This window comes from Garra rufa, chromosome 19 (genome assembly GCF_049309525.1).
Source record: "Garra rufa chromosome 19, GarRuf1.0, whole genome shotgun sequence".
NCBI classification, from domain to species: Eukaryota; Metazoa; Chordata; class Actinopteri; order Cypriniformes; family Cyprinidae; genus Garra; species Garra rufa.
Genome location: NC_133379.1, coordinates 17,389,677 through 17,411,187, shown reverse-complemented (window position 1 = coordinate 17,411,187; position 21,511 = coordinate 17,389,677). Strand labels below are relative to the sequence as shown.

Here is a 21,511-nt window from a genome sequence, read left to right as displayed (position 1 = left end):
ATGGTGTCTTGATTTTTTTTCTGTGGATACAGGCTGAGTGTCCATATGTGGACCTCATTTTTTTTTTTCAAAAAGAGCATCATGTTCAAAGATAATATCTGGTTATTATATTTATTAATTCCTCCTAACCCTAAATAGCTAGAAGAAATCTAAAATGCAAGCCAAACCAAAGCTCGGGTCTTAGGAGGTTAAGGCAGTTGAATACAATACCACACATACCAACTGTGATTAAGAGACATTCTCAATCGAATACTGAAGTCTAATGTTGTGTATCGGCACTCGACTATACATGTCTTCCAGAGATTATACGTCATTGGCGTCGGCGTTTGAGTGACACAACATAGCAAACAAGGTAAGTGTTGACTAGTTTCACTTTAATCTGAGCAATTCAAGTCAATGTATGGCATGTTATATTATAGATATGTTTTGAAACAGTTCCACTTGATGCCATTCAGCAACGGCTCTTAAGTTTATGAAAATTACAGCTGGTTAGCCAGCAACCCTTTAGCTGTCCTGCTAACCAGCCACATGAGTATTTTTGTGAATTTGTCATAATAGTTCTTTGTCGCTGACAGCTTGAAGCAGATTAGGAAAAGTGTTATAGGCGATTTTCTACGCCATTTTACCGCAGTCAATGATATATATCTCATAATTTTTGCAAGCTAATTGGCTTAGCTAAAATGACCCATATCTGAAGTTTGCTGATGTCATTAGCTTTGGTTTAGTAACTCAGATGGTAAACCTTTAATCCAGTCTGCTCCTTTTATTAGTTAAAAATAGTAGACATAAATCTAAATATGAGGGGAAATAAGTTTTTGTTTTTTGTCTTTAGCAATACCTATAGACTAAACAATTTAATTTAAATAAAAAAAAGAGATTTCTAAAATATTTTGTATGTAAACATTCCAGTGTGTTCATTTAATTGCATTTATTTAGTTTTTGTTTATTTATTTGTTTATTTTTAATATTATTTTATAATCCTAATTTTCCTTTTTTAGCTGTATTTGTAAATCTTTAAAAACAATGATTTAAAAAAACCTTAGAACACTAAGGAAAGTTTGTAGTGATGATTTAAAATTCTTTTTCTGCTGTTAATATTACATTCTTACTATGAATAATAAATTCTGATTATCACTGTTGTAAATGCTGTATTTAAAGTTTATCTACTTTACATCACCAGTCAAAAGTTTTTGAACAGTATGTTTTTTAAAGAAGTCTCTTCTAAAAAAAAAAAACAGTAAAAGTCTTCAAAAACAGTGATATTTTGAAATATTTGTACTATTTAAAATAACTGCTTTCTATTGGACTATATTTAGTAAGCAATTTATTCATGTGACTTCAAAGCTGAATTTTTAGCATCATTACTCCAGTCACATGATCCATCAAAAAAAATGCTGCTCAAAATTTTTTACAGGTTTCTTTAATGAATAGAAAGTTCAGAAGAACAGCATTTATCTGAAATAGAAATCTTTTGTAACATTATAAATGTCTTAATTTCATTTATTTAGTATTCATTTCTATAATTTCTTTCCACATATACAGTCAAGCCCAAAATTATTCATACCCCTGCCAAATTCTGACTTAAAGTCACTTTTATTCAACCATCAAGTTTTTTTTTTTTGATCGGAAATCACACAGGCTTCTCCCAAAAGATAATAAGATGATCTTGGCCTTTGCAAATGCTCATCTGGACAAAGAAGAAGACTTCTGGTCTTCTGTTTTATGGTCAGATGAAAATTGAATTGTTTGGCCACAATGATGTAGCCTTAATTTGCCGTAAAAAAAAGGAGAAGGCTTCAACCCTAAGAACACCATCCCCACTGTCAAACATGGTGATGGGAACCTAATGTTTTAGGGGTGTTTTTCAGCCGGTGGACCAGGGAACCTAATCACAGTAAACGGCACCATGAAAAAGGAGCAATACATCAAAATTCTCAACATCAACATCAGGCAGTCTGCAGAGAAACTTGGCCTTGGGCACCAGTGGACATTTCAGCACGACAAAAGTGGTGAAGAAATGGTTGCAGACAAAAACATTAACATTTTGCAGTGGCCCAGCCAGAGTCCAAAAAGCTGGTCAGCAATTATAGGAAGCATTTGATTGGTGTAATAGCCAATAAAGCTTTTCTATTGATTATTGAGAAGGGTATGAATAATTTTGGACATGGCACTATTTTTTTCCACAATGATGCCTCTTGTACATCATCTCATTGTCTTTTGGGAGAAGCCTGTGTCATTTCCAGTCAAAAAAAAATTGCTGGTTGAATAAAAGTAACTTTAAGTCAGAATTTGCCAGGGGTATGAATAATTTTGGGCTTGACTGTGTGTGTATATATAACTCCAAGCTTTTGAGCTTTTGCTTTTGGTATAGTGTATAATGTTACAAAAGGTTTTTATTAATAATAATAAATGTGTCTTGAACAGCAGATCAACATATTAGAATGGTTTTTGAAGGATTATGTGACACTGAAGACTTTATTTACATTTAGCTTTTATCACCGGAATAAATGACATTTTAAAATATATAAAAATAGAAAACAGTTATTTTAAATAGTAAAAATATTTTACAATGTTAATGCTTTTGCTGTATTTTGGATGAAAATAATGCAGGCTTAGTAAGCAGAAGAGAATTTAAAAAAAAAATCTTACTGTTCAAAAGCTTTTGACTGGTTGTGTTTATTACTTGTAATCAAGAATCATAATATATGCAATTAAGAAGCCATGTTGTAAATCACAGCTAGGTTACTATTCAATCTAGAAGTGCATGGTAAACATTAATAGTTGGGTGGATCCTGTCAAGCTTTAACTCAAATGGAGTCTCTCACGCTCTGGTCAAAGGACATTTCCATGTCCTCCACGTTCTGGAGGAAAAATGGACAACACAGGCTATTGCAGCGAGAGCTTCAACAGCCTGCAGAGCGGGACCAGCGATGAGGACATGGTGGAGATCGCAGGAGCCACGCTGGACTTCTCCAGCACTGATGACGTGCCTCCTCTGGACCGGGACTATAGCTCAGGTGAGTACTAAAACTCTCCATACCTATGTGGTGCATTTATAGATATAGAGAGATGAAACAAAGAGGATTGAAAATGGCCCCAATGGTGACGTGGAGAGGTGACAATATAAGTCGTGTTATTTCCCCAGTGTAGCTGCCAACCAGTTTTATCCTTATTCATTTGTGTTCTTTTATTGTCATTCATAAGGTTCCCATAGTATTTTTCTTTTCTCTCATCATATGATATAGGTTTGGGGGCAAATGTGTAATGTATAGCTCTCTGGTGTTTGTGTGTCTGTGAGAAAATAGCGGTGAGAATTCGCTGAGGTCACAACTTTGGTATTCGCCGAAATGCTTTTATCAATGAGATCAAAGTATCCCCTCTAGTAATTTCCATTGTAGCTAGTTTCATATTTTGAGCGGTGTCAGGTTTTCACATCCATCTGTTTCCCTTGAACTTCCTTAGTGTTTGATATCAGTTGCTTTGTAGGATGTTTACTGTGTGCATACAGTATGTGAGTTATTTTTTGCTTAAGTACAAACATTTCGTGGTATTTTTTTCCATGAACAACTTTTACGTTGTATGCTTTGAATCATAGGAACACTATACGGCATAGTAATTAATATGTAATTAAGACTGGTTTCTAGAAGATTGATAATTATTAACCACAGCTAGTTTTATTGCTGTTTTTTGTGGTGTAATGTATTTCCTGTTCTTTGTACTAGTAAACTCATTCTATGAAAGTCATGTGAAGAACTGTGAACACTGGAACAGGAATGTGCACTACAATAAATGTAATGTGACAACCTTCATCCCCTTTTCACTATAAGCAGACAAGTATATATGCTGAATTAAAATGTGATTATATAATGCTTTATATTATATATATTTAATAGTAGTAGTAATATTAATAATTAATTCAAATAAATAACTTTATTTATACAGCTAAAATAAAGTGAATGGAGTTTACATACATATTAAAACACTATTGTTCAATTTTATATAAATAAATAATACTTTTATTCAGCAAAATTCATCAAAAGTGACAGCAAAGACATTTAGCATTTTAAAATAAATGATTCTTTTGAACGTTCTGTTTATCAAAGAATTCTGAAAACAGCTGTTTTAAACATTTATAATAATAATATGTTTTTTAAGCACCAAATGAGTATATTCTGACACTAATGTGACACTAAAGACTTAATGATGACATAAATTCAGCTTTGGAATTCATTGGAATATAAACCATCACAGCAATAAATAACATTTTAGAATATATTAAAATATAAAACGGTTATTTAATTTGAAATGATATTTTATAATATTATGTTTTTACTCTACACTACCAGTCAAAAGTTTTTAACAGTAAGAATTTTTATTTATTTATTTTTTATAAGAAGCCTCTTCTGCTCACCAAGCCTAAGATTTCTATTTTAGATAAATACTGTTCTTCTCAACTTTCTATTCAACAAAGAAACATGAAAAAACTGTTCCAAATGTAACTTTTTTTAATTTGTATTTTGTTTTATTTATTGGATTTATTGGACTTTGGATTAAATAAATGCAGGCTTAGTGAGCAGAACAGACTGTTCAAAAACTTTTGACAGGTAATGAAAATTAAAAATAATTGCAGCCCTTAATTGCACTTAATCTTCTGAACAGTATTTGTTTTTTGGTAGATTCTGATGAAGTTATCCCACCTTTGACTTCTGACATTAGTTGTTCCTACTTCAAGAAAAGCAAGTTTTAAAGACTAGCTCAAATTCAGGTCTTCTGGCCCCTCTGGCCTTTTTCGTGGAAACGGTACCAGATTGCCCCCCGACATCCTGTCAGTGAAAAAAACGGCTCTTGTGATCATTTTGGGATTCCTCCTAAGGCCTTTAACTGTCACATCCGGTTATTTATTTTGTACTTTTGACCTATATATCTCTTTTTCTTATCTCTGCAGGTGGTTCATATGGAGTTGGTGATGGGCCTAATGGGGTTCCTAAACTGATGGATTTACTAGATGAGCCAGTGCCTGGGGTCGGCACATATGAAGACTTCAACACCATCGACTGGGTCCGGGAAAAGTCTAAAGACAGAGATCGTCACCGAGAGGTAAATATATGATTTAATCTTGTTGAGTTTTAAACATCTTCTATTCTCAGAAAGAAATGAATCATGCATGTGGTAAAATTCACTTCAGCTTTGTGATCTTTCATGTTAGATTGCTACCAAAAGTAAAGAGTCAGCCTGGGCTCTGATGAAGAGTATCAGTGATGCCTTCTCTGGCTGGCTTCTCATGCTGCTTGTGGGACTGATGTCAGGTTGGTTTGTTTCTATAGCATTGAAGGAGAAATTCACTTCCAGAACAAAAATGTACAAATAATTTACACACCCCCTTGTCATCCAAGATCATGTCTTTCTTTCTTCAGTCGTAATGAAATTGTTTTTTGAGGAAAACACGTCAGGATTTCTCTCCATATAGTGGACTTCTATAGTGCCTGCGATTTTGAACTTTCAAATGTAGCTTCAAAGGGCTCTGAACAATCCCAGATGAGGAAGAAGGGTCTTATCTAGCAAAATTATTGGTTATTTTCTAAAAAAAAAATGTGCAATTTTTATACTGTTTAACCTCAAATGCTCATCTTGTCTAGCTCTGTGTGTACTGTGTAACATCACAATTTGCACTCAGTTTGTTTGGGTAAATTCTATGGTATACTTTTGAGTAAAGAATACCTAAATTTAACTGCTATGACAAACTAAAAATGTAGGTAACGTCTACACAGCTAAAAGCCCAGTGTTAAATGAACTCTTCTGGAGTTAATTTGAGCCCATACTCGAGAGTGTTAAAATGAACACTGAAGCATTGTTAAAGTTAATGAGGTAATAAAGTGATTCAATGGGTGATGGTTGACTATTATTGAAGACACCTGATGTTAATAAGCAGAATCACCAAAAGGAGAAATCAAATTTTTTACGTCACCATTATAGTGGTCAGTGTTTGCATTAGTTGGACTCTTGACCCTTAATTTTTTAGTATACATTTTTGTTTAGCTGCTGGAACTTAAAACAGCCAGATAAGCAAAAGAGCCAAAATCATCCGGTGGTGATTAAACATAATTTGAGCCACTGAAAACATTTAGAGTCTAGTCTCTGAGTTACATTCCATTTATTGATTACAACTGCCTTGTGGTTTCACAGCAAAAAAGCCTGTATTATCTATACATTTTTGAATGGATTTCTTACAAGCTCTTCTGATCAAAAGACTTTCAAAAGTTATTCTTTTAGGCACACACAGACAGTCAGGAATCAGCATATTAATGTCAATAATGGTGACAAACAGCATATTCAAAAACAGATCAACTCTAAAAATCATGGAAAATCATCTAAAAAGTCAGATAAAACAGTAAAACTTAAAATAAATTACAAAGACAATTCAGGTCATAATTTATTCATGCTGCAATGCATGATGAGAGTCATGGATGAATTTTGAATGGCTACAACATACGTTTTTGATGGTCACTGTTGTGATTCTCACGCTGTTTTTTGATGTCTGTGTGTCTAAACTAAAGTTGTTGTTTTTTTTTACTTAAAAACATCTGATTATACTGATAATGCAAAATGTTATATTGTTCACAGGGTTGACATAATCAATAAAGAAAACCTAACTCAGTTATTCAGGTCACTAAATAATGATTACGTCAAAGCATAATTAACACCACATAATCACCTTTCCTCTGGTTTGTCTGGCTGTTATAACTCAATTACAACATCCAAACTAAATCTAATATTAAAAAGCTCAACTAATGCAAACACTGACCACTATAATGGTGACTTGAACAATTAGATTTTCTCTTTTTGGTGATTCTGCTTATTAACATCAGGTGTCTTCAATAATGGTCAATCATCACTCAATGAATCACATAATTACCTTATTAACTTTAGCAATTCTTCAGTGTTCAGTTTAACACTCTTGAGTATGGACTCGAATAAACTCCCGGAAGAGTTCATTTAACAGTGGGCTTTTTGCTGACTTTAACTACATTTTTTAGTTTGTCATAGATGTTAAATGTAGGTATTCTTTACTCATATATATATATATATATATATATATATATATCTACCCAAACAAACTGAGTGCAAATTGTTACCTTAATTTTACTGAGTAGATTCTATAGGTTGTTTTTTCAACATACCCTAACTGTCTTGAACCGGAATACACAGAGTACACACAGAGCTAGACAAGCATTTGAAGTTATAAGTTGAAAGTATATAAATTGTCAAATTGTTTTTGAAAACAACCAATCGTTTTGGCAGAGAAGACCCTTATTCCTCGGCTGGGATCGTGTAGAGCCCTTTGAAGCTGCATTTAAACTGCATTTGGAAGTTTAAACACACAGGCACCATAGAAGTCCACTATATAAAGAGAAATCCTGAAATGTTTACCTCAAAAAGACATAATTTATTTACGAGTAAATTACCTGTAAATTTTTGTTCTGAAAGAGAACTCCTTTAAAGCATGAGTATCATGAATAGTGATTATAAAGAACCAAGTTAAAAAGATCTTAGAATTTCCTATGAAATATCATTGGCTTCTCCGTGATTTTCAGGTGCCCTGGCTGGTGGCATTGACATCTCTGCCCATTGGATGACAGATCTGAAGGAAGGAGTGTGTTTGAATGGCTTCTGGTTTAATCATGAGCACTGCTGCTGGAACTCCAACGAGACAACCTTCCAGGAGAGAGACAAATGCCCCAACTGGAAAAGCTGGGCAGAGCTCATTGTCGGTACTAATGACGGTCCTTTCGCCTACATCATGAATTACCTGATGTATGTGTGCTGGGCGCTGCTTTTTTCCTTCCTGGCTGTGTCTTTAGTCAGGGCCTTTGCCCCGTATGCCTGTGGCTCAGGAATACCTGAGGTAAGCAAAATAATTTTATTGCTAGTATAATATTTAATCTAGCCTTTGACACACATGTTAAGATGTCCCAATTCCTGTTTGACATTCTAGATCAAGACCATCCTGAGTGGGTTTATCATCAGGGGCTACCTGGGTAAATGGACTCTTATGATTAAAACTATTACCCTGGTGCTGGCTGTGTCATCTGGACTCAGTCTGGGCAAAGAAGGGCCTCTGGTCCATGTGGCCTGTTGTTGTGCCAACATCTTGTGCCACCTGTTCACCAAGTACCGCAGGAATGAGGCAAAGAGACGAGAGGTATGATAAGTAAATTATTTTAGTTAATTTAAAGGAGTTCACCCAAAAATTAACTTTTTTTGTCATTAGTTACTCAACCTCATGTCATTCCAAACCTGTAAGCTTCGTTCATCTTCGGAACACATATTAAAGATATTTCTTATGAAATCTGAGAGCTTTCTAACCCTGCGTAGACAGCAACACGTTCAAGGCCCAGAAAGATAGTAAAGAAGGCATCGATAAAGTGACATCAGTGGTTCAACCTTAATTTTATAAAGCACCGAGAATAATTTTCTGCGCAAAAAAAACTAAAACAAGGACTTTATTCAACAGTTTCTTTTCTTCTGTGTCAATTACAAGAGTACTACTTTTCTGGACCTTGAACATCAGTTGAGTTACTATCTATGCAGGTTCAGAAACCTCACAGATTTCATCAAAATATCTTAATTTCTGTTTTAAAGATGAATGAAGGTCTTACAGGTTTGGAACGACGTGAGGGTGAGTCATTAATGACAGAATTTTCATTTTAGGGTGAACTATCCCTTTAAATCATAATAATATCCATGTTATTGCTGTTTTTCCTGTTTGTTTGTTTTTTTTTCAATAAATGTAGCCTTGGTGAATATAAAAGAGCAAGGAGCAAGGCACTAAATTCTATCTCCCATCTCTCTCTCTCTTTCTAAAAATACAGCAGCGTTTATTGTTACATTTTTGCGGCTTTCCTTAAGGACAAGCCTGTTTTTGTGGTTTTATGTTTAAAACCTACTCATTGGGAGAGTGTTTTTTATTGACATCATGCAGACGAGACCAAACATAAGATCATGTTTTTTTTTTTTACATTTGTTGATCCAAGCCTTTTGTGTGATAAGCTTGGTCTGTTGTTTCAGTTCTGTCTTTTTTCTGTTTGTATGTTGATTAGGTATTGTCTGCCGCCGCAGCTGTTGGTGTGTCAGTAGCTTTTGGTGCACCGATTGGTGGAGTTCTGTTCAGTCTGGAAGAGGCAAGAATGCTCTTAAACATACATTACTTACATTTGAGGTCAAAAGATTACATACATCTGGCAGAATCTGCAAAATGTTAATTATTTTACCACAATAAAAGGGATCATACAAAATGCATGGTATTTTTTTATTTAGTACTGACCTGAATAAGATATTTCACATATGTTTACATAGTCTACAAGAGAAATAATAGTTGAATTTATAAAAATGACCCTGTTCAAAAGTTTACATACACTTGATTCTTAAAGGTCCCAAATTGTCAAAATCAAAAAATCTAATTTCCTGGCTTTTTTCATGATAAAGGTCTAGGGGCTACGTAACTACCATATAAGTTTCAAAACAGTCAATCCACAGTAAACTGCACACAGCCTGCTTAAAGTAGCTGTTCCTTTTCACGAGCCGCTGTGACTTCCGGAAAAATGTGACGTCCGATCTACTCAGTCACCGCCTTCAGTCACCACCCCGAGCACCAACCACCGTCCCACCATCCTTTTGTCAAACCCCCAGAGAACATTGCATCCATTTTATTGCTAAGCAACAACAACACAAAAACAAGTCGAGAAAACGCTGTTCAGTCGTTGGATGTCAGGAAACTACATCATTGCACAGGCTTCTAAACAACGTTAATATAAAAGACCAGTGGCACGTCAACTTCAGCCTCTTCCACACAGCCATTCCGGAAAATACACGGATAATGTGTCCCATGATTTGTTCCGTAATTGTTTAATTTGGTTAATTCACGGTTGTTTTCTGGAATCTGTGCGTGCTTTACACACAACCCGTAAAGACATGTGACGTTTGGATGTGAGATGTAATGCGACGCATACATTTCACTAAACTTAAACTAACTTGATAAACGATCTGTGCTTCAGCGCTGATAGTGAGGAGCTCCCTGATCGCTTCTTCATTCCAATTTGCACGTATTTTTTCCGTCGTGAAGAGTCGCAGGTTAATGTGCATCATCACTACAACACTGCCTTTATGGCATTTGGTTCTGGCTTTTGCACATAGCGCTCATTCCCGTAATTTTCCGGAATCAGCACGCATTGTGAAAAGGGCTTTACTAAAGCAACAGTTACGTATCTTCTGCATTCTGTGTTTGAAAAAGAAAAAAACATTAGTAATCGTTCTGAAATATCCTGTTGAGTATCAGCAGGCTAGGCTCTGGGCTAGGCTACAGCATACATGACCGTAGTTACTTGTGGTTGGTCTGGCTATGCGTCCCTCAGAAAACAACAGGCCAATCATAAGAGAGGCTCATGAATATTAATTAGATGGGCCAAAATCGACCTGTTCTTGACAGAGCTCCTAAAAAAGGAGCTGTAAAAATATATTGAGATGGATTTGGGCACTTTTACCGCAAATATATATTCTTAAGGACATCAACAACTAAAATAAACCTCCAGAAATGTGTACAATATGGGACCTTTAATACTGTGTTCTTACCTGAATGATCCACATCTGTGTTTTTTTATTTAGTGATGGTTGTTAATGAGTCCCTTGTTTGTCCTGAATAGTTAAACTGCCCGCTGTTGGCTCTTAATGCATCATTTTTCCATTTGGAGCATCAGCTAGTATGAGAAAAGATGGATTTCAAAATCATACAGTCTTTGTTGGAAAAGGGTTCAAATACACAAAAATGCTGAAAAACAAAATATTTTTGGGGACCTGAATTATTTCCCTGAGGAACAGCAGGCAGTTTAACTGTTCAGTGCAAACAAGGGACTCTATAAAACCATCTCTAAAAAAAACAGTAACAACACTGTATTAAGAATCAAGCATATGTAAACTTTTGAACGGGGTCATTTTTATAAATTCTGCCATTATTTTCTCTTTTGTACTATATGTAAACATCTTTTATGTGAAATATTGTGTTCAGGTCAGAACTAAATAAAAAAATAGCATGCATTTTGTATGATTCCCCCCCTTATTTTGGTAAAATAATTATTTTGCCGATTCTGCAAGGTGTATGTAAACTTTTGAACCTCAACTGTATGTTTGCCTACTCTTAACATTATCTAGTCATTTTAATAACTAAAATCACTTTGACTTCATCCTGTAGGTCAGTTATTATTTCCCTCTGAAGACGCTGTGGCGCTCTTTCTTTGCTGCATTGGTGGCAGCGTTTACTCTTCGGTCCATCAACCCGTTTGGTAACAGCAGGCTGGTGCTCTTCTACGTAGAGTTCCACTCTCCTTGGCATTTGCTGGAACTCATACCCTTTGTCCTGTTGGGTATTTTCGGGGGAATCTGGGGAGCATTCTTCATCCGTGCAAACATTGCGTGGTGTCGCCGGCGTAAGACTACAAGGCTGGGTCACTACCCTGTTTTGGAGGTACTGGTTGTTACGGCGGTCACGGCTCTGCTGGCGTTCCCCAACAGCTACACACGGATGAGCACCAGCGAGCTGATCTCTGAGCTGTTCAACGATTGCGGTCTGCTGGATTCCTCGCAGCTGTGTAACTATGCCAATGTGAGCGTCACCAAGAGCAGCAGTGATTCTTTGCCTGACAGGCCAGCAGGACATGATGTCTACACCGCCATGTGGCAGCTCTCATTGGCCCTGGTCTTCAAGATGCTCATCACAGTGGTGACCTTCGGCATGAAGGTACAGGGTCAAAGCCCCATATTACCATCTTTCTTTTCATCCATCCAACCAACCATCCGTCTATCCATCCATCTAGTCCACTGGTCTCAAACTCAATTTCTGGAGGGCCACAGCTCTGCACAGTTTAGCTCCAACCCTAATCAAACACACCTGATCCAGCTAATCAAGGTCTTCAGGATTACTTTCAAGCAGGTGTTGAGTTGGAGTTGATTGGAGCGAAACTCTGCAGAGCTGCGGCCCTCCAGGAATTGAGTTTGAGACCTCTGATCTAGTCTCTCTTTCCTCTATCCACTCATCCTTCCTTCTTTTCTGTTTTATAAATCCATCCATCCTTTTTTACATCATCCATCCATCCTTCTTTTCTTTTTTCTTTCTTACATTTGTTTATCCATCCATCCTCCCCTTCCTTCATCTGTCCATCCTTCCCTTCTTTCATCTATCCATACTTCCATCCTTCTTTCCATCCATAAAGCCATTCATCCATTCTATCTTACTTTATTCCATCCATTCATTCCTCCACCCAGCTATCATATTTCTTTTTTCCATCTATTCATCCTTCTACCCATCCATCTATAATATATTCCTTTTTCTATCAATCCACCTATCCTTTCTTCCATATATCTTTGTATCCATTAATTTTATGTTCCTTTCTTCCACTCATCCATCATCTATCCATCCATTTTATCTTTTCTTCCCTCCATCTTTCAACTCAACTCAACTCACTTCTATTGCTAAACAAAATTTCTACCATTCATGCATTTCTTTCTATTCATTAATGCATTTCTATCTTTTCATTCATTTGATGTTCCTTTCCTTCATCCATCCAGTCATGCCATCTTTTCTTCCATCCATCCATCTTTCAACTCAACTCACTTTTATTGTCAAATAAAATTTCCAAATGTAGCATTTCTTTGTCCCTTCATTCATTCATTCATCCATTCTTACATCCTTCTTTCCATCCATAAAGCCATCGATCCATTCATCCATTCTTTCTTATTATGATCCCTCCACCCATTGATTTATCATAAATTCCTTTTCCATCCATCCTTCCTTTCTTTCTTTCTTTCTTCGATTTTTTTTCATCCACCCATTCTCCCTTTCTTTCATCTATCCATACATACATTCATCCTTCTTTTCATCCATAAAGCCATTAATCCATTCTGTCTTACTTTATTCCATCATTTATCCCTCCATCCATCCATCATATAATCATTTTTTCTTATCCATCCACCCATCTTTCCTTTCTTTCTTTCATACACTTGTTTATCTATCCGCCCCCTTCCTTTATCTATCAATACCTCCATCCTTCTTTCCATCCATGAAGCAATCCATTCATCCCTCCACCCATCCATCATATATTCCTTTTTTCGTCCATCTATTCTTTTTCTCCATCCACCCATCTTTCTTTCCCCTATCCACTTATCCTTCCTTCCTTTTTTGTCTTCCAGCAATTCATCTATTTTTCTTACATGATCATCCTTCCTTTCTTACATGTATTCATCTGTTCATCCTCCTCTTCCTTTATTTATTCTTCTTTCCATTCATAAAGCCGTCCAATCATTCATTCATCCCTTCTATCTTACTTGATTCCGTCCATTCATCCATCATATATTCCTTTTCCCATCCATCCTTTCTTCCATTTCTATCTATCTCATTAATTTTGTTCCTTTCTTCCATCCATCCATCCATCCACTCATGCTATCTTTTCTTCAATCCATCTTTTAACACCTTTATTGACAAATAAAATTTCCACCATTCATGCATTCCTTTCTCTTTCGTTTTTTCATTCTTCCTTCTTTCCTTCCATCCATCCATTTCTTCCTTCCAGTCATTCTCTTTTATTCAATTATTCATCCATCCATCTTTTGTCCCATCTTTTATCTTCTTTTCATCCAACTATTTATTTATTTCTGTTCTTTTTTCCATTCTACCTTACTTTCTTCATGCATCATTCTTCCTTCATTTATTCATTCATCCATCCATCCTTTCTTACATCTATCCTGTTTTACTTTCTTCCATTCCTCTCTCTATTTTAGAAGTTCTTGACACAATTTCTTTATCAGTGTTTAATTTCTTTTTACTGTTCTCATAGGACATTTTCTATACTGTTGTATCCTGTTTTCCAGGTTCCCTCTGGCCTCTTCATCCCCAGTATGGCTGTGGGAGCGATTGCAGGCAGGCTGCTTGGTGTGGGTATGGAGCAGCTGGCATATTACCACCATGACTGGGTAATCTTTAGAGGCTGGTGCTCACCTGGAGCAGACTGCATCACCCCAGGCCTCTATGCTATGGTGGGAGCTACCGCCTGTCTGGGTAAGAGTCCATTCAAACAGTCTTCTCTTAAAAATGTGCTATTTGTGGCTTATCTAGGTACTTTTATCCAGTCCTGTCTTTCTTCCATAGGCGGTGTAACTCGTATGACAGTCTCTCTGGTGGTCATTATGTTTGAGTTAACGGGCGGCCTGGAATACATTGTGCCTCTCATGGCTGCCACAATGACTAGTAAATGGGTAGCAGATGCTCTGGGTCGAGAAGGTATTTATGAGGCTCACATCCGTCTCAACGGTTACCCCTTCCTGGAGCCTAAGGAGGAGTTCAGCCACAAGACGCTAGCCATGGACGTGATGCGACCCCGTCGTAGTGACCCACCGCTCTCCGTGATCACACAAGATGGCATGAGCGTGGAGGAAGTGGAGTCGCTCATTGCTGAAACGTCATACAGCGGTTTCCCTGTGGTGGTCTCACACGAGTCACAGAGACTTGTGGGCTTTGTGCAGCGCAGGGATCTGGTCATCTCTATTGGTAAGAGATTATAATTCTAGGTGGACTTTTTATGTGCATCTTTCTTTAGGGCTTTGACACCAATTTCACAAATCGATTCAGATTCACAAGCTTGTGATTCGATTTCGATCATTTTGGATATGTATTAGGTACAGTACAGCACATGCCAGATTTTCTCAGGGGGAAAAAATCACTCAGCCAATGCTGTAAAATATACACGAGTCAATTGGTACTACATTACTAAGTAATATATTCAATAACTAATAAGTTATTGAAGGTTAAAATGATTTGTATACAAACACTTAAATTACACTCAATTAAGTTTTTATAATGATAATGTTACAATTACACTACCAGTCAAAAGTTTTTGAACAGTAAGATTTTTAATGTTTTATACTGTAGGATAGTCATAAGAAAGCTTATTATTCTCTGTTTTCCTCTTGCAGAAAATGCTCGCCAGCGTCAGGAAGGTGTGGTTAGTGCCTCACGAATCTTTTTCACTGAATACACACCTCCACAGCCACCCAGCAGCCCTCCTCCTTTGAAGCTTCGTGGTATCATGGATCTCAGCCCATTTACAGTTACTGACCACACTGCCATGGACATCGTGGTGGACATCTTCCGCAAGCTGGGCCTGCGCCAGTGTCTTGTCACTCACAACGGGTAAAATCTTAGTGTGCTTAGCCTGTCAGTTTTAAAGTTCTCAACTAATATTATTCACTGTGCCAGAAATATTACACATCATACAATGGCGTTTTAGTGCCACGTAAAAAAAAAAAAAAAATCTAAGATTACGAGAATAAATTCATAATATTTCGAGAATAAAGTGGAATTGTTTCGACTATAAAGTTAAAATTACGAGAATTAATTCGTAGCAATTATGAGATTAAAGTTATAATAATCTGAGAGTATATTCTAGCCTATTGCGCATACAGATGGAGTGGATTGGGAGCACTGGGAGATATTCCAAAGTCTCAGCTTTTAAAATCTGTCAATTTTATAGTGAAATACAAACAATATTTAATATATGTGACCCTGGACCACAAAACCAGTCTTAAGTCGCTGGGGTATATTTGTAGCAATAGCCAAAAATACATTGTATGGGTCAAAATTATTGATTTTTCTTTTATGTCAAAAATCATTAGGAAATTAAGTAAAGATCATGTTCCATGAAGATTTTCTGTAAAATTCCTACTGTAAACATATCAAAATGTAATTTTTGATTAGTAATATGCATTGTTAAGAACTTAATTTGGACAACTTTAAAGGTGATTTTCTCAGCATTTTGATTTTTTTGCACCCTCAGATCTTCAAATAGATGTATCTCGGCCAAATATTGTCCTATCCTAACAAACCATACATCAATAGAAAGCATATTTATTGGGCTTTCATATGATGTATACATATGAAATATATATATAAAATTTAACCTTATGACTGGTTTTGTGGTCCAGGGTCACATATAATATATAATAATGTGAATATTTCGACTTCATTCTCTAAACATTTAAACTTTTTTTCTCGTAATTTCGACTTTATTCTTGTAACACTTCAACATTATTCTCTAAATATTTTGACTTTATTCTCTAAATATTTAGTCTTTATTCTCTAAATATTTTCTTTATTCTCTAAATATTTTGTCTTTATGCTCGTAATTTTAACTTTATTCTTGAAACACTTCGACTTTATTCTCATAATTTTGTCTTTATTCTCGTAATTTAGACTTTATTCTTGAAACACTTCGATTTTATTCTCTAAATATTTTCTTTATTCTCTAAATATTTTCTTTATTCTCTAAATATTTTCTTTATTCTCTAAATATTTTCTTTATTCTCTAAATATTTTGTCTTTATTCTCTAAATATTTTGTCTTTATTCTCGTAATTTAGACTTTATTCTCATAATTTTGTCTTTATGCTCGTAATTTAGACTTTATTCTCATAATTTTGTCTTTATGCTCGTAATTTTAATTTTATTCTTGAAACACTTCGACTTTATTCTCAGAATTTTGACTTTATTCTCGAAATATTTTAACTTTATTCTCATAATTTTGTCTTTATTCTCGTAATTTAGACTTTATTCTTGAAACACTTCGATTTTATTCTCAGAATTTTGACTTTATTCTCTAAATATTTTGACTTTATTCTCTAAATATTTTCTTTATTCTCTAAATATTTTGTCTTTATTCTCGTAATTTAGACTTTATTTTTGGAACACTTCAACTTTATTCTCAGAATTTTGACTTTATTCTCTAAATATTTTGACTATTCTCATAATTTTGTCTTTATTCTCGTAATTTAGACTTTATTCTTGAAACACTTCGATTTTATTCTCTAAATATTTTCTTTATTCTCTAAATATTTTCTTTATTCTCTAAATATTTTCTTTATTCTCTAAATATTTTCTTTATTCTCTAAATATTTTCTTTATGCTCTAAATATTTTGTCTTTATTCTCGTAATTTAGACTTTATTCTCATAATTTTGTCTTTATGCTCGTAATTTTAATTTTATTCTTGAAACACTTCGACTTTATTCTCAGAATTTTGACTTTATTCTCAAAATATTTTAACTTTATTCTCAGAATTTTGTCATTATTCTCGTAATTTAGACTTTATTCTTGAAACACTTCGATTTTATTCTCAGAATTTTGACTGTATTCTCTAAATATTTTGTCTTTATTCTCGTAATTTAGACTTTATTTTTGGAACACTTCGACTTTATTCTCAGAATTTTGACTTTATTCTCTAAATATTTTGACTTTATTCTCATAATTTTGTCTTTATTCTCGTAATTTAGACTTTATTCTTGAAACACTTCAATTTTATTCTCTAAACATTTTGACTTTATTCTCTGAACATTTCGACTTTGTTCTCAAAACATTTAGACTTAATTCTCGAAAAATGTAAACTTCTCGAAATATTTTGACTTTCTTCTCGAAATATTTTGTCTTTATTCTCATTATTTTGTCTTTATGCTCATAATTTCAATTTTATTCTTGAAACACTTCGACTTTATTCTCAAAATTTCGACTTTATTCTCTAAACATTTCGACTTTATTCTCTAAATATTCCTACTTTATTCTCAATTTCAACTTTATTCTCAATTTCAACTTTATTCTTGTAATTTCGACTTTATTCTCAAATTTTCTACTTTATTCTCATTTCTACTTTATTTTCGTAATTTCGACTTTACTCTCAAAATTTCAACTTTATTCTCAATTTCAAATTTATTCTTTAAACACTTTGACTTTATTCTCAAAAAATTTCAACTTTATTTTTGAAAAAAATTCAACTTTATTCTATGAATATTTTGACTTTGCTCTCTAAATATTTCAACTTTATTCTCATAATTTTGACTTTATTGTTGAAATATTTTGACTTTATTCTCGTACATTCGACTTTATTCTCAAAATTTTGGCTTTATCCTAGAAACACTGTGACTTTATTCCTAAAACATATTGACTTTATTTTCGAAACATTTCGACTTAATTCTCAAAACACTTTTATTCTCGAAACGTTTTGAAAGTCGATATTACAAGAATAAAGTCAAAATGTTTCCAGAATAAAATATTTATTTATTAGGGGCTTAAGTCGAAATGTTACAAACTTTATTCTCAATTCTGTGTATGATGGCGTTTTAGTGCCAAGTTAAATAATAAAAGAAGTCCCAGAATTATGAGATTAAAGTCATAATATTCAGAGAATAAAGTAAAAATATTTCAACGTTATTCTTAAAATATTGCAACTTTAATGTTGCAATTTTTGCCAGGCACTAAAACACCATCGTGCACATCACATGCTTGCGTAAGCTCAATATAATTTCTCTCATTCCTGTTTTTTTATAGGCGTTTACTAGGCATCATCACCAAAAAGGACATTCTAAAACATATGGCCCAGATGGCCAACCGAGACCCTGACTCTATTCTCTTCAACTGAAGAGTGCCAAACTGACAGTCAGTTTGAAACCACCCACTGGGCAGAAAACACCAGTCTGGCCAAATGATTTGCACTACAGAACTGTCAGTACTGGGTTAGCATCCATTCACACTGTGAATCCATTTGTAGAGCCTCTTCAGCGCAGGCGCTACAACTGCAGGATGGAGGACCTTCAGCAGCGTTCTATGCACTCCGGCAACTATCTTAAAGGTGGGATTGAGTGCAAAAGTGTTGGTGTTTGCAGGTAGTCAACCTATCATAACATATCAATGCATCAAAACATATCACAAGCATAACACTTTGTAGCATAAATCTAAATATAGACACTCTTCTACCCGGCCTCTGTTGGTTCTTATTACTCAAACCCAAAACATGTTCTCAGCTTTCAGATTTTAAGAGACATTCTTGTGTATGTCCAGAGGAAGTCACAAGCAATCGGTAACAGATGTGCATTGCATATTTCCCTAGAGTTCTCCTGCCTTCCACTACGGAATGGATGTTAATCTTAAGTTGAATCCATTATTTGTTGTTTACACATTCATATACATTTCTAGTCTTTTTTTGATTTGTGCTCTGTTTAAATGAGCACCTGCAAGTATTCCAGCATCTGAACGCTCTCGGGACGAATGTTATACTTTAGTTTTTGTATGCTTTATGAGTCTGCGGGTTTTACAGTGTGCTAATTTCATCTTTCAAGACTGTAACACATTTCAAGACTTTGTAATCAGTCATGATTCAAATTACAACTTCATTTTTATACTACCGTTCAAAGCTTTGGGGTTAGTAAATTTTTTTTGTTTTTGAAATAAGTCTCTTATGCTCACCAAGGCTGCATTTATTTGATCAAAAACATAGCAAGACACTAATATTGTGAAATAATATTACATTTTATTCTCAAAATATTGACTTTATTTTTGATATTTAACTTTATTTTCAAAATATTGACTTTTTTCTCAAAACATTTTGACTTTATTCTCAAAATATTTGGACTTAATTGAAATTTAGACTATTCTTAAAACGTTTCAACTTTATTCTCAAAAAATGTACTTTATTTTTTAAATTTAGCTTTATTTTCTAAACATCGACTTTATTCTCAAAATATTTCAACTTTATTTTTAAAACATTTCGACTAATTTCATCAATTTCCAATATATTTTAGAAATTTCGACTTTATTCTCAAAATATTTTGACTTTATTCTCAATTTTGACTTTTCACATAATTTTTTCTCAAAATATTTTGACTTTATTCTTGAAATTTAGACTGTTCTCGAAACATTTTAACTTAATTCTCGTAATGTCGACTTTATTCTCAAAATTTCTACTTTTTTCTCAAAATATTACGAATTTATTCTTGAAATTTGAACTTTGTTTTCGAAACATTTTTAACTTCTCATAATTTTGACTTTATTCTCAAAATATTTTGACTTCATTCTCGAAATTTAGGCTTTATTCTCAAAACATTTAGACTTTATTCTCAATTTTTACTTTATTTGCATAATTTCTCAAAATATTTTGACTTTATTCTTGAAATTTAGACTGTTCTCGAAACATTTTAACTTTATTCTCTTAATGTCGACTTTATTCTCAAAATTTCTACTTTTTTTCTCAAAATATTACGAATTTATTCTTGAAATTTAGACTTTGTTTTCGAAACATTTTTAACTTCTCATAATTTTGACTTTATTCTCAAAATATTTTGACTTCATTCTCGAAATTTAGGCTTTATTCTCAAAACATTTAGACTTTATTCTCAATTTTTACTTTATTCGCATAATTTTTTCTCTAAATATTTTGACTTTATTCTTGAAATTTAGACTCAAACATTTTTACTTTTCTCGTAATTTTGACTTTATTCTCAAAATTTCTACTTTTTTCTCAATATTACGAATTTATTCTTGAAATTTAGACTTTGTTTTCAAAACATTTTTAACTTCTCATAATTTTGACTTTATTCTCAAAGTATTTTGACTTTATTCTCGAAATTTAGACTTTATTCTAATAATTTTGATTTTATACTCAAAATATTGACTTTCTTCTTGAAATTTAGACCATTCTCAAAAATTTTTGACTTCATTCTCATAATTTGATTTTATACTCAAAATATTGACTTTATTCTCCAAATTTAGACTTTATTCTCAAAACATTTTGACTTCATTCTCATAATTTGATTTTATACTCAAAATATTGACTTTATTCTCGAAATTTAGACTTTATTCTCAAAACATTTTGACTTTATTCTTGTAATTTTGACTGAAAATTTTCGACTTTATTCATAATTTATTTCAACTTTATTCTCGTAATTTTGACTTTATTCTCTAAACATTTTGACTTCATTCTCATAATTTTGATTTTATACTCAAAATATTGACTTTCTTCTTGAAATTTAGACTATTCTCAAAACATTTTGACTTCATTCTCATAATTTGATTTTATACTCAAAATATTGACTTTATTCTCGAAATTTAGACTTTATTCTCAAAACATTTTAACTTTATTCTTGTAATTTTGACTGAAAATTTTCGACTTTATTCATAATTTATTTCAACTTTATTCTCGTAATTTTGACTTCATTCTCTAAACATTTAGACTTTATTCAAAAGTTTGGGGTCAGTAGCTTTTTTAAATGTTTTTAAAACAAGTCTCTTATGCTCACCAAGGCTGCATTTATTTGTAAATCTATACTAATAAATATACTAAGATAATGTTTTTAATGTAACTTTTGATCAATTTATTGCATCCTTGCTAAATAGAAGTATTAATTTCTTAAAAAAAAAAAAAACGTACTTAACCCGAAACCTTTGATCAGTTGTATATGTGGTTATTAAATGTTGTAATACCGCTGTTAAAACCACACATTATGTAGCATTTCCCTATGCAAGTTAGGTTGGCATTATTTTTGGACGCATGTACGTGCAATCGATGCAAAATGGCATTACATTATTCTGTTAATTCTAAATACCTTCTCATATTACAATCTCTAATCATCATATAATGAACATTTCCTGAA

At 33.7% G+C, this 21,511-nt stretch overlaps 1 protein-coding gene across 1 annotated transcript; it reads left to right on the top strand.

The window, feature by feature from the left end:
- The first annotated feature begins 2,841 nt into the window (after positions 1–2,841).
- Positions 2,842–18,690, top strand: clcn5a (chloride channel, voltage-sensitive 5a). Its single transcript, XM_073824442.1, has 11 exons — positions 2,842–3,017; positions 4,946–5,097; positions 5,207–5,306; positions 7,593–7,903; positions 7,994–8,200; positions 9,099–9,179; positions 11,243–11,788; positions 13,915–14,101; positions 14,192–14,590; positions 15,016–15,232; positions 18,414–18,690. The coding sequence occupies exons 1-11, from the start codon at positions 2,873–2,875 to the stop codon at positions 18,502–18,504; spliced, it is 2,436 nt and encodes an 811-aa protein (XP_073680543.1). The 5' UTR covers positions 2,842–2,872; the 3' UTR covers positions 18,505–18,690.
- The last annotated feature ends 2,821 nt before the right edge of the window (positions 18,691–21,511 follow it).

Coding starts and splice junctions, on each gene's coding strand:
- clcn5a (XM_073824442.1), top strand. CDS start 2,873: ATGGACAACACAGGCTATTGCAGCGAGAGCTTCAACAGCCTGCAGAGC. Junction 14,102..14,191: donor GGGAGCTACCGCCTGTCTGG/GTAAGAGTCCAT, acceptor TTTCTTCCATAG/GCGGTGTAACTCGTATGACA. Junction 14,591..15,015: donor GGATCTGGTCATCTCTATTG/GTAAGAGATTAT, acceptor TTCCTCTTGCAG/AAAATGCTCGCCAGCGTCAG.